This window comes from Falco naumanni, chromosome 3 (genome assembly GCF_017639655.2).
Source record: "Falco naumanni isolate bFalNau1 chromosome 3, bFalNau1.pat, whole genome shotgun sequence".
NCBI classification, from domain to species: Eukaryota; Metazoa; Chordata; class Aves; order Falconiformes; family Falconidae; genus Falco; species Falco naumanni.
The window spans coordinates 86670286-86683513 of NC_054056.1; the positions used below are offsets into that span (position 1 = coordinate 86670286).

The 13228-nt window shown below is 38.9% G+C and overlaps 1 protein-coding gene across 4 annotated transcripts in view; it reads left to right on the plus strand.

Annotated features, from left to right (window-relative positions):
* The window catches only part of RALYL (RALY RNA binding protein like), a 403990-nt gene that overhangs the window by 354761 nt on the left and 36001 nt on the right, over positions 1–13228 (plus strand). For all 4 annotated transcript variants that reach the window (XM_040588212.1, XM_040588214.1, XM_040588213.1 and 1 more), the window contains one exon: positions 12625–12672. In XM_040588212.1, the coding sequence (XP_040444146.1) occupies positions 12625–12672 (48 nt within the window). The remainder of the gene's footprint in view (positions 1–12624; positions 12673–13228) is intronic.

The window sequence follows — 13228 nt, forward strand, 5'->3', positions numbered from 1 at the left end:
GCATTTCTTTAAATTAAAAAGTGCAAACCAATTTCCAACAAACATAGTGTTGCTGATTTTTTTTTTCCTTCTGTTCCATTGCCTCTAATGCTTTCTACAAAAATAAGCCTTTCTGAACTCTCTCACATTTGAGTCCTGTAGCCCTTACTCTCAGGAGTAAGGATAAGAGACTGAACCAGCTGTCATCCACAAGCTAACTACTTGTGTAAAACATTTTCATAACCACCCAGATAGCCACCAGAAATCACCTATAAGTCCCAGCAAGTGAGGAATTTTCATAGAATCATAGAATGGTTTGGGTTAGAAGGGCCCTCAAATACCATTTAGTTCCAATGCCCCTGCCATGGGCAGGGACACTTTCTACTAAACCAGGTTGCTCAAAGCCCCATCCAGCCTGGCCTTGAGCACTTCCAGGGATGGGGCATCCACAGCTTCTCTGGGCAACCTGTGCCAGGGTCTCACCACTCTCGCAGTAAAGAATTTCTTCCTTAATCTAAATCTACCCTCTTTCAGTTTAAAACCATTCCCCCTTGTCCTATCCTTACATACCCTTAGTAAAAAAATCCCTTTTCCAGCTTCCTTGTAGGCCTCTTTTATGTACTGGAAGGATACTATATGGTGTCCCCAGAGCCTTCTCGCTTCCAGGCTGAATCAACCCCAACCCTCTCAGTCTGTCTTCATAGGAGAGTTTCTCCAGCCCTCTGATCATCTTTGTGGCCTTCCTCTGGACTCACTCCAACAGGTTCATGTCCTTCTTATCTTAGGGACCCCACAGCTAGGTGCAGCACTCCAGGTGACATAGAGGAATGAAGGCAGGCTAATTAACCTTGATAATATACAGCTGTGGGCTGGCTTCAGGGGTGGTGGGTTGGCTGACATGGATAATGTGCAGCTGTAGCTGGTTCCTGCTAAGTAGTTAAATAGCTCTAAGGGGTAGGGGCAAGGAGTACTGGATGAAGAGAGACCTGGAAGAAGCAGAGAGAGGACAGACAATGCCCTGGATGTAGGAGAGATGAGGAGAGGCCCTGGGAGAAGCAGGGGGCCCGGATGAGGTGAGGCTGGTTGGAAGAGGACCCTGAAGAATGAAGATTCCAGACACAGCAGAGGCAAGAAGCAGGGTGGACTGGCCTGAAGAGGATGGAGAAACAGCACAGACAGTAGATGCATTTTTGAAACCTTGCAGGGGATTGGTGGCTGTGCCGAGGTAAGGTGCAGGAATTACTTGTTGAGGTTAACCTGGTATGTGATGGTAAAAGCCTTGCTGCAACCACCTAGTCTTGCTAGTGCTGCAACAAGGTGAGGTCTCATTAGAGTGAAGTAGAGGGGGAGAATCACCTCCCTCGACCTGCTGGTCATGCCTCTTTTGATGCAGCCCAGGATACAGTTGGCTTTCTGGGCTGCAAGCACACATTGCCCGATCATGTTGAGCTTCTCATCCAGCAACACCCCCTAAGCCTTTCTCAGGGCAGTTTCAAATCCATTCTGTGCCCAACCTGTATTTGTTCTTGGGATTGTCCCAACCCATGTGCAGCACCTTGCGCTTGGCCTAACTTCATGAGGTTTGCATGGGCCCACATCTACAAGCCTGCCAATGTCCCTCTGGATGGCTTTTACCAGAAGCAATTATTTGCTGAAAAGTACCTACTAGGTATAGCCTTGTTTATTCTCTTGCCGTCTAAATCAAGGGGCAGAAACTACAGGTAGGTTTCCAGGTGTACTATGGACAACAAATAGTCCAAATGAAAAAATACCATCTTTCAGACTGCATTTTTCCTATGAACTATTTGTTGATTACCTGAAAATAGTGAACACCCTCACAGAAATTAGGATCGATACACAAAGAAGTTAAACTTAAGCATTTCTCAAGGAATGTAATTTGTTCTGCAGCTCTATCCCTTTTTGGTGCACAAAGGATATAGTATAGAAATGGAAGCTACATCTTCTCAGACAGTGAAGTTAGTGAAGCAAAACTGGAGGTCGTTAGTGTGGCTTATATAGCAGTATTATGCCAAAGCATTCACATTCCTTTAGGAGAGGTGGAGGAACCTGAAAGATATCAAATAAGGCTTTGTTTCCTCACAAAACTAATCTTTCTTTTCACATACACACACATATTAATCATGATTACACTTTGTATCTGGAATCAAATACAATTTGGTTTCAAGCAGACTTTGTCTAGGTGTCAGTAGTGAAATAGGTGTATTTCATGTTCTGGCTGATACTTTATATGCTATAAAACTGTCTTGCTGTGTAGAGCATTCACAGAAAAATAAAATTCCAGTCATGTAAGTCTCATAACGGTGAGTAATAGTAATGCAGTTTTGCTGGGAGAAAGCAAAAATTGTGTGAGAGTTCAGCAAGAAGGTAAGGGAGGGGAAAGGAGAAGACAGAGAACCTAACAGTTTTAATTCCTTCACAGTCTTGTGGTTGGGGAAGAGGTGCTGGAGGCAATTCTCAGCACTAAATTGTTATGGTAGCTTAATTCAGTAGACTGCATAAAACCAAATTTAGTCTAAGATGCATCTGTATTGTTAACTTCTAATGTGCGTTTCCCACAGTGATAAAACACTTGAAACTTTCTATAAATGTTTACTAGACTGATGCATACCAGTGCAAGCAAAGCCCTAATCTGACAGGGACTGTGACCACTTGATCTAGGGACACATGTTACAGAAAATGGCAATAATGGAAGCATAAAGCTCCATAAGCCCTCTTTTGTGCAGTCATTTTCTTACTATCTAAAATTTTGCGAAATTAATCTGTGTGGAAAAGATGGATATACACATTGTCTAAAAACCAGGATGGTTATTTTGTCTTATTTAAGAGTGATGAATGACATTCTAAATGAGAATCTGAATGCATTAATATTTAATTTTTACGAACATAGAATCACTTTTGCAGAAAAGAATAATGAAACATTTGTAAATGTTCTCCCCAAGCAGGATACAAGATATTCTTAATTCTAGTGTTATAGCCATTGAATGTGATATCTTATGCACAAATACTGGTATTATGTTCTTAACAGATAATAACAATAAGATAATGAAACTTGCCCACCTGCTGCAAGCAAGCTGTCAAAGTGTGCATCTGTGTAACTGTTTTTTCAGAGCTTTATACAGTGATATGAAGGAGTCTCCATCAGAGGTCCTGTGACACCCAGGGAATGCAAGGGAAAAGGTGAAAAGAAAATCATATAAAATACATACTCCCCAAATTTATTGTGGGTTGTTGGGTTTTTTAAATATAGTAGTCAGATTGTGGACCATTAAGTTAACATCAGTAATGCTACCAAATGTTTGAGAAAGGTTACAACGTGTTTTACAAAATGTGACTACTGCATTTTAAGGAGCTTAGAGTCGGGGAAAACCAGGTTAAACCTGAAGCCAAAAATGTAACCTGATCAGAGTTTACATCAGATGTGCTCATCAAAAAATCTTGAATGAGAAAGAGAGGAAATTATTTATACCCCATATTGTTGGGTGCCCTGACAGTGAACCAGGGAGTGGAACAAGCCCTTAGAGTGTGGAGGTAACTGAAATGTATCAGGCAGAGTAAAGCAGGAGAGTACCCAGACTGCACTCTTCCCTGCATGCCCAGAAAGACAGGAACACAACTGTATGAGGAAACTTGAGAAAGATCCCTCCCTAAGCAAAAAAAGATATTCTTCAAAAAACACAGGCACAAGAACTTCAGACCTTGCCTGTTGCAGATAGGAAAGTGTGTCTATGCTCCCTCCAAGGCAGGCCATGCCTAAGGTAAGTTGTAGATGCCAAGCAGCCAGCCTCGCAAGTCAGCTGAGATAGTATCAGGCAAAAGAAACCCATATGGGGGTTCCCTAAGGGAAGAAAGTCCTTTGCTGTCAAACAATATTTATTTGCAAATTAGAAAGGATATGTAGAACACTTTCAGCTAGGTGATTTGTACTCATGTCATATGTGTGTGACAAGAAATCCGTAGCTCTACCATACATCCAAAACTGTATAGGAAAACTGCAATAACAATACCACAGCAAGCCACCAGTCTGTTTTGCCACATACTACACTCGGGTGAGTCACCTGGGACAAAAATCCACTTTCTTTTATGAGAATGAATATAATGAAAAAATCCAGACATACGTTTAAGAAAAATAATTATATCCGATCCCTTGATTTCAACAGCTTTATTCTGGATTTACAGTGAGGTAGTTCAGAGTGGTGACATTTGAATGCTCTTCTGCAAATCGAAAGGTCTTTTCACTGATATTTTAGGAATTCCTTTGTTTTGTGACTTTTTATTCCCTTACAGAAAAGCAATCTTGATTTCTTTACTCTGTGTACAGAAAAAGAACGGTCGTAGGCCCTTCCAGAGCACTGAAGTACTAGGAGGCACAGATTTGTCAGTGTAGTCAGCATAGCTAGCACTGGTCTAGAGGATACACAACTGGTTGTGTGATGCACAACCCCCCTTTCCACTCATCTCTGACCAGACCAGAATTGAGCCTAGTCCTGTGCTCGGATAAAGAAGAATCTCCTTTGTGTCGGAAGCACTTCCTGTATACATTTACCATAGAAATCATTGCACAGTGGGTCAAGAGTATTGAAAATATTGAACAATGAGTACAAGAATGCTTTCTTAGATTCACAGCATCTGGTATTTCCATTTATATTGTAACTTCACTTGCAAAGCACACTCTTGGAAAAACAAACAGTATGTCTTGTTTTACATAAGCTGTACTTAGGACACTGACAGTTATGGTCCCTTTCATGTAGCCATTTTGCTGGTTTATACATTGTTTAAATGTTGCTCAATCCAAAACAATTATATTACATCAGTAAATGTAGTGTAAATGAGAAGAGAATTAAATTTAAGTCTTCTGACAGTTTGAAAAGAGGAAAGCATGTGTTGCAATTCTCTAGAAATATTTTTCTTTGCATAAACTCTGACATTTTCATGCTGTAATTGATTAATCTTTCATGAACTGTGCTTTTCTGTTTCATTCAGTGTTTCTCTGAAGAGTACATGAAGTTTTCAGAGACCTGTTTTTGCAATCTTAAGTGGTTAGTTTTTCAGCTCCAGTGCTACCACTGTGATTTTAATTTATCAATCTGCTGTTCAGTGAAATGCTCTAGAAACACTTTAAAGCCTAAAGCCATCACTTATTCCTACACCTGTCAATGACAGTCTTCTGTACTTGTCAAACCAAGTTAAATGACACTCCTGCACTGTATACAATATTACTAATAAATTGGATAATCAATCATGTGTATGGTTTGACAGTAGTAGCTTGAATACACTGAATTTAAAACACATTTATAAGAGGCAGGACTCATTGCTTTTGTACTAAGAAAAAAATACTGTATGGACATCAAGAATTTCCCAGTCACTCTATACAATTAAAGAACGCCTTGGGAAACGGTTAGGCCTCTTGTTAGGCCACTGGAAAGCTTTTTCATTACCTTACTATAAAATGTTCCTGCAGGAAACATGAATAATTGGAGATTAAATTATTTTTCTGTCATCTAAAGTAAGAGGAGGAGTAGAAAGGCCAGGGAGACAGTAGATAGATTCACTCAAGTTTCTTTACATACAAAACCTACTATTTATTTTTTTTCTAAAAAGCATCAGGCTAACAGTGTTAAGCATAGACTGCCCCTGCAGCCACAGTAAGTAGTTTTTGTTAGGAGCAATTCTGATACTTAGCACTTAGCTGTACCAAAAATCGGTGGAGTTTAATTTTGCCTTGAAATCCCTGCATCACTTGTGCCCATCTGGCTGCCATAAACAGCTCCCAGACCAACTGATTGCTGGAGTCTGAATATTGATCTTCATGTGTTTGCTATCCTGTACTTCACAAGCTTTGCTTAATCCTCTACAGGAGAGTGTAAGTGACTAACTACCTGATTATGTATGTACAACTTTGAATATTTGCACAAGTTTTGCCTAAAATTCAGGTTGGAGAGTAAGTTCAACTGTTTTCCCAAAATATATTTCATTGGGAAAATAGTTCTTAGGGGAGAGGATAAAGGTACAGAAGGGATGTATCTGAAGATAGAAAAAAATACAGCCTAATCATATTGCAAATAAATTCAGCCTAGTGCCTGCAGAAAGTTACTCTGAAGGAAAACGGAATACTGTATGCCAGCTTTTTATGTATACACATCTTGCTTGGACAAGATGTACCTCTTCAGATTAGATTTGCCAAAAACTTTTCAGTTTTGCAGAAAAAAATTCCCCATTTACCATACTACATTCCTTTCTGTACTTTTTGAAACTTGGCTCCATACTTCTCCCCCACCTAAGGAAAAAAAACCAAACAACTCTATATTGCACTTATTAATTGAATGAACATGTATAGAGTTAGAATAAAACCTTTATTAACTTATGGTTACAAAATTACTGTGAAAATAGATCTTTAATTGAAATATACAAATAGTAGGTTATGTTCAATCATTTTGGCATTTTGTGACAAGTGTCTGGGGATTTTGGTAATTATTTTTTTGTTTTTAACTATACCTACTTGCCCTCATAACCACATTATGGAAACTGACTGAAAAATACTTTTCTGCAATCACTTTTCTTCTTCTGACTTCCTCTTTTTTGCTGTAAGCCTCCAAGAATATGTAAGTTGAAGGAATCCCTGACAAAATTTGTCTTTTGAAAATGTCAGCAAAAACCAGGCTCTGGAGAATATTCTCTTTGCAGAATATACAGCCTGAACTGCAAAACAGAAGTGTCCTTCCACTTCTATCAGCATTCTCAGCTTTAACTAAAATGGAGTTATCTCTGAAGTAAAGGTGGGATTCAGCCAACCAATTTAATTCTTGTCTTTGGGGAATGTAGATAACCAACCACTGAAAAGTGGCCTGAAATCTCCACCTTGTTTTTCAATAGCTCATGAAAGTCATTGCCATCTGACTGATCTTCTAACAGGGGAAGTTTCTCTCTCCCAATGCTCGTTCTCTAAATCATCTAGTTATCCTCACCCGCTCCTTTTTTCATATCACGTCAGTTTAGACTGATTCTCTTTTGCACTCAACAGGAACAATTTCTAGCACTCTTTCTACATGACAAGAGAAATGATTTTACAAGTGACTGGAATACTAGTTTCAACCATTAGGTTGATATGTGTCTCCTAAAAATAGTTTGATTGAAGGAATATTGCTTTTGTATTTAATATTTTTATCCAGCCCTGACAACAAAGAAGCAATTGACAGTATAAATGGTGATAGCACTGTCAATTGAATTAAGATACATTATGCCTGGTTTGTCAACATTTATGATTTACAAATACATCTTTGTACCTGTAGAAAGAAAAAGAGGTATTAGCTAAGGGTGACTCACATGCAAGACAGAAATTCTTGTTGCCATGTAAATAACAGAAGCTATTTCTGCTCTGTTCTGCATTAACTATTCTGAAGTCAGAATAACTCAACTGAAGTCAGTTATACTCACTAGTGTTTGGAGCTGAGTAAATTAAAAGAGGATGTGATGATTAGTTTAAAAAAATCTTTTGTGGCATAGAACAGAAGGCTACACTGTACATATTTTCAACATACAACATCATCAGATAAATAAAGACATAATAACATCTATAGGCTTATTTTCAAGACACAGAGGCTTAATTCTGCATTTGCCTGATTGACATGTGCAACTGCTGTTGTGCATAGGAAATCTGAATATGTACAGCATCTGAAAATATGGTCTTTGAGGAATCCTTTGTTCTCAGGCATGCATTATTTAAAGCAGGCATAGTGTGAACTGAAGCAAAAAAAAGACAGTCGGACAAGATTATCTTGGTGATACTAGGTCAGAAAAAGGAACCATGACTTTTGTCAGAAATACACTTTGCTGATGAGTTTTCTTTGCCTCAGTGTGAGCATTACAGTCTTTTACTGTCTTTTGTTTTAATAGCATCATCATGCACACAGTTCTGTTGTTAATATTGCAGAGATGGCATATGTTTGTAAGTAATCTGCCTGTTTACAGTGCCATTAGGAAACTGCTGACTCCACCAGTTCACAGGCTCTTTTAAACCTTTCTCTGCTTCCGACTTGCTGACTATTTGGTATTCAACACCATGCAAGTGATTTCCTGCAGCCTCCATAATACAGGTTGTTGGGTTGCTAAGGAATAACTCTCAAGAGGTTAAGAGCCCTGCAGTCACCTTGATCTCAGTGCCAGTGATTATTTGTGCTAATTTTCTGCTTTGTGTTTTACACCACAGCACTGACCAAAGCTTATGCGTGTCCTTGACATGCATAAGTGTGAACGATTATGCCTGAAGATGGAGAGATGTACTGGTCTACTGGTTGCTTTCACACTATAAGTTCATCAAATTATTATTACAAATAAAAAACATTCAACTTTTTTTTTTAAAAAAAGGGGGGGGGGGGAGAGGGTGGGGCAGGAATGAAAAATAAAAAAGCCAAGTCAGATTAGTTGGAAAACCAGAAGAGATTATTTTTTTTCTCTCCTAGGTCATCCATTTTGGGTTCATTTAATTTTCGTTGGTTGATAGCCTTTTCAGTACTCATGCAGGACAACTGTTTTACAGCCAAGAGGACTAGGAACTACCTTTATAAACCCCCACACCTCTAAGGGTCTCACATGATGCCTTACTTCTAAGGACTGTTAACTCAGCGGTCACAGTAAAGGACACTTAACCCCAGGAGTTACATAATGCCTCTGTGTGGCCTCTGTTGCCACAGCTGCAGGTAGAATATCAGAGGGAGGAAAGAGACACAGATCATGGATACAAAGAAGGATCCACATCAAGATTTTCTGAAGCTTTAAACCCACCCTCCTTTACCTGTCTTATTCCGTAGGGGTCAACACCTACAGATAAGATCTTACAGTATTATTCCTCTTCTGTTATTTTAATAGATAGCATGGAAGGAAAAATGTCTCTCCTCCATGACCAACACCTGAATTAAATCAGCTTTCTTCAGTGAGACTAAGTAATGGGAAAGGGAAAAAGGATTTGAGCCCCTTGCTCTGTTGAAAGCTCATAGCAGCTCATCCATCTCTAGTCTCTCTGGGTATTGTTTCGACCTTGAGGGTAGCTGTTGCTAAATCTTTGCCATGGGTCCCAAGTATGGAGTCCCTGTATGTGCAGAACTGGCTCTTTCCCACTCCATATGTCCACACAGAAATGGTTTTTGCCAGTGCAGGGAGGGATCCCAAATGGTCTGTGAGGAAAGAAGAGATTCCCTCCCCACATCCTGCTGGAGTCCCCAGCACCTGTATTGTGGCACATGGGACTTAATTAACAGGGCTGCCCTTGAACTGTAATGATTTCATTCACAATAAACTCAGACTAGAAATGTAAGCAAATCAACTCCTGTTAGTTTGTCAATGGTGTTAGCAGGTTGCACTCTTAGAAGCCACAATATGTTTGCATCTTGTGTCATATTCACAGGGTCAGTAACTTTTTGACAGATAGATGGATAAGAAGGAGAAATTGAATAATGTTTGCTGCAGCTAAAGCCAGGTGTATGCCTGTTTCAGAGACTGACTGTCATGTAACGTACAAAATACCTGCACTTACTTCTTATCTTGGTAGCAATGGATGCTGCTGAACTAAACCATGCAAAAATGCAAAGCACCTTAACTTTAACATTAGAGGTAACATCTGTAGCAGAGCTGTTTAGATAGCTTCAGCTGTAAAGCACTATATGAAAACCACTAGCGTATCTCCAGGTGAAAATTAAAGACATAATAACAGTATCAGCTGCTTCTGAAGCAATGAAGTATTTTTAAAAGGTACTATAAACAACCCATAAAATTTACAAGAATCCATAGTTTACACTGCCATGTGATAACCAGACTCTAAAATGTGCTTTTACTTTTTCCTGCTCTGGTCCCACAGATAAGCGATAGACCATGTGGGCTGAAACTCCCATTTACAAAGCTGAAGGAACATAAAGAACTGAGATCAGTTTCAAGACAGAAGTTATTTGAACAGGGAACATAGCAAAAGAATGAAATTCTTAGGTACTGACTGATGTGATAAACTGCTTCTCTCAAAAAAAGAAGAAATGTCCAAGATGTTACACTAAAATTTTCTTTTAAAATCCTAAGCCACATTTTTAAAATGTATAAAAATAATCTGCATGAAGAATTCTGTGTCATAGGATCTCCTTAGTGGTAGTGACAGAGTGAAAGCAGATGGTCAGGGAGGAGAGAAACAATCCATTGCCAAACCAGAAACCCTTTTCCACATTTTCCCTACCCAAAAATTCCACTGCCTACAACTACCCTCATCTGAGGAACCCGTGAGCCTTTCCCAGCCACTCGACCCTCTCTCAAGCCTGCTGACTTTCTTCACTAGCATACTCAGATAGGTCTCTGCCTGAGACTTCTCTCCCCCCCGTGCCTCATCAATGCCACTGTTTCTGGGGATGGCTTTGAGCCATCTCTGTCATGGCATTTGTACATGAAAAATAAGTTCCACGCTCTGAAAGCCCAGTGAAAGGCCAGCAGTCCTTTTTGGCTCCTATGGGTCAGACTGTGGTTGCCACAGAAAAATACAGCTGCTCTTCAGCCTTATGCTAGCTCATGCAAAGTGAATTATTCTTCATCAGCTTCATGGTCTTCAACCTTGAAAAACCGATTTTATCTGGTCTTTATGCAAATTAAATTATTGTCACTCCAGGTGAAAGGTTTCACATGATGGGCCTTTTACATTTAATCTTTTTTCCTCAAATTGTCTGTTATCTTCTACTTAAAAACACAAATTGAATATTAAGTATGGGCTTACTGCAGCTATTAATCATTCAGCTAGATAAAACCAATAGCAAACTGTGCATAGCTGTAAATAAAATAACAGCTTTTCTACCTGTTACCTCTTAGTACCATGCAGACTGGCTATAGGGTGAAAGACAAAATAAGAACTGCCACATAGTTTAGGGAAAATTTTGCTAATTTTGTGTCAAGGTAAGATACAGAAACATGATCGCTATACATAATCTATTACTACTTACTGTTGTTTTGCTTCCTCTGCCCCATACAGCTTACCTGCTGCTGGGTTCTGGTCTCTCAGGGCTGTTTTATTTAGTGTTTCACATAAAATTCATATTTTCTTTTGTCAAATAAGTTACCAACAAGCCTACAGTTGTCTTTCTCCCCTGATGAGTCTTGTGATCTTCACTGTTGGTGCAGTATTATGTGGGTAGACAGTACAACTTATCGTAGCACTTGCACTTGGGCACTTGCATCCGAGGCAGATATGGCATAGGCAGAAATTGCCCCCTGACCTCCTGCTCCTTTGATGGATATTTTTGCCAGTTGTAGACAAGGAAAATTTCAAGCCTTCAAAATCAAAACATTAGGATGAAATGATTCAGGTAATTGAAGCCTGCCAACTCTATTTTTTCCCCTTTTTAAGTGCTCCACCTCTGAAACATATCAAAGGGAAGAAAAGTAGAAAGGGGCATTATGTGATAATTCTTGACCCATTCTTCAAATTATGCACTAAAAAAAATTGAAGACATTTTGCTCAATGTTCAAGAGCAGAAGTTATCCACAAGTCCATTCCCTGTGAAGATAAACTTCATTAATATGTCGCTACCATCATTCATCTCCCTTTACTTTCAGTGAATGTTTTCTTCTGTGCTGTGTCCTTTCTGTCTCCTTTCTACCTTTATGCTTTCTTATTTAAAGCTTCTCCTTTTTTGTGATACTTCCTTCATGCCTCTCATCCTTTACTATTCATAATTGTCCTTCACACAAGTGAAAGACTTAAGAGTTTGTGTTACTAGTCCTTCATCAGGCAGAGTACAAATCCTTTGTGACTTTTCCATGCAGACCATTCATTAGCTCTTTGGTTCTGTTTTTCTGGATGTGTGAGACAGATAGATCTCTTTGCTATTTCTTCACCATAAAGGTAGAAGGTTGCTAATGGAATGCAAAACTAGAAAGATCAATCTACGATTGACTTTGCAATTGACAGCTCAAAAAAAGTTTTCCCTGGACCTTTGCAATTTCATACCTGTATTTGTTTCCCTTGATGGTGTCTGTCTTTTCCCAGATTGTTATGTATATTGCTTTCTGAACCTGAGAGGAAAGGCATCTCTGTAACACTACTGCTTGCACATTCATCTTCCTAACTTTTCTTTTTCTCTTTATGATGAAAGATTTGGCAAATTCAAGGACCAACAGTCCAATCTTTTCCATGTTTCTCATAAATCAAAATCATTGTCTTATATCTGCTCCCCTACTCACTCATTTACCAATCCTTTATATATTTAACAGTCTTCCTAGTCCACTGATTATGCTATGTTAGCCCAGCAAAGAAGAGGGCTTCAGTATTAGAGTGCTCACTTCATTTGTTCTCTCAGAGAATTACACTACAATGATCCTCTATTTACGGAGCTGCTGTGCTATGTTAAATCCTTTCTACATGTGTTGTCAACTGTTTACACTGTTCTACATGACCCAGGCTTTACATTTCCAAATATACTAGAGTGATAGCTGACAACAGCATTGACAAACGTCATGTGCAGTGTATAGTTGCGGAAAAGAAGTGGAAAGACTTTCAAGAAGGGCTTATGATGTGAGAGTAAGCCAATATTAGCACAAAAGTTTTAATCAATGTGTATTTTTCTATAAACCCATTCATTCTTGGTTTTCTGTGTTTTTCCACAGTGGTTATGTCTTTGATTATGATTACTACAGAGATGATTTCTACAATCGGTATGTGTGGTTATATTTTTGTACATATCCTACACCATTGCTACTGTTTGTTTATAATGCAATCATGTCATTTGGTTAGACAGGTCTGTTCTGATTTTGCATATTATTCATTTCATTATTTCTATTGTGTATCAGAAGAACACTATCTAAACATATCACAAACAGAGAAGATTACCACCACCAAATGTATGCTCATTAAACACTTCTTTTGGTCTTCTCCTTCTCTAAGTTTTTCAGGCAATTTCTGTGATGAAAATTTTAATGATGGTTTAACTGCTCAGTGTTTCTTCCTACAGAGTTCTTCTAGGCTTACTTTCACTGGAACATGTGGCAGCTGTAAAATTATTTAGTATGAAACTCATGGCTTTGTCTTTTCATCCATGTGTATGGAAATATATAGAATGTCTCCCACAAACTGTATCTTCCAAGAATGTTTAAAGTCTATAAGGACCTTGAGGAAAGTAAACCACAAGTTAAACAACGTGTATTTCTATAAGAGGAAAAGAAGTGTGGATATCTGAGCAATTGGTGACTTGTGCCTTGAGTACCTGTGCAC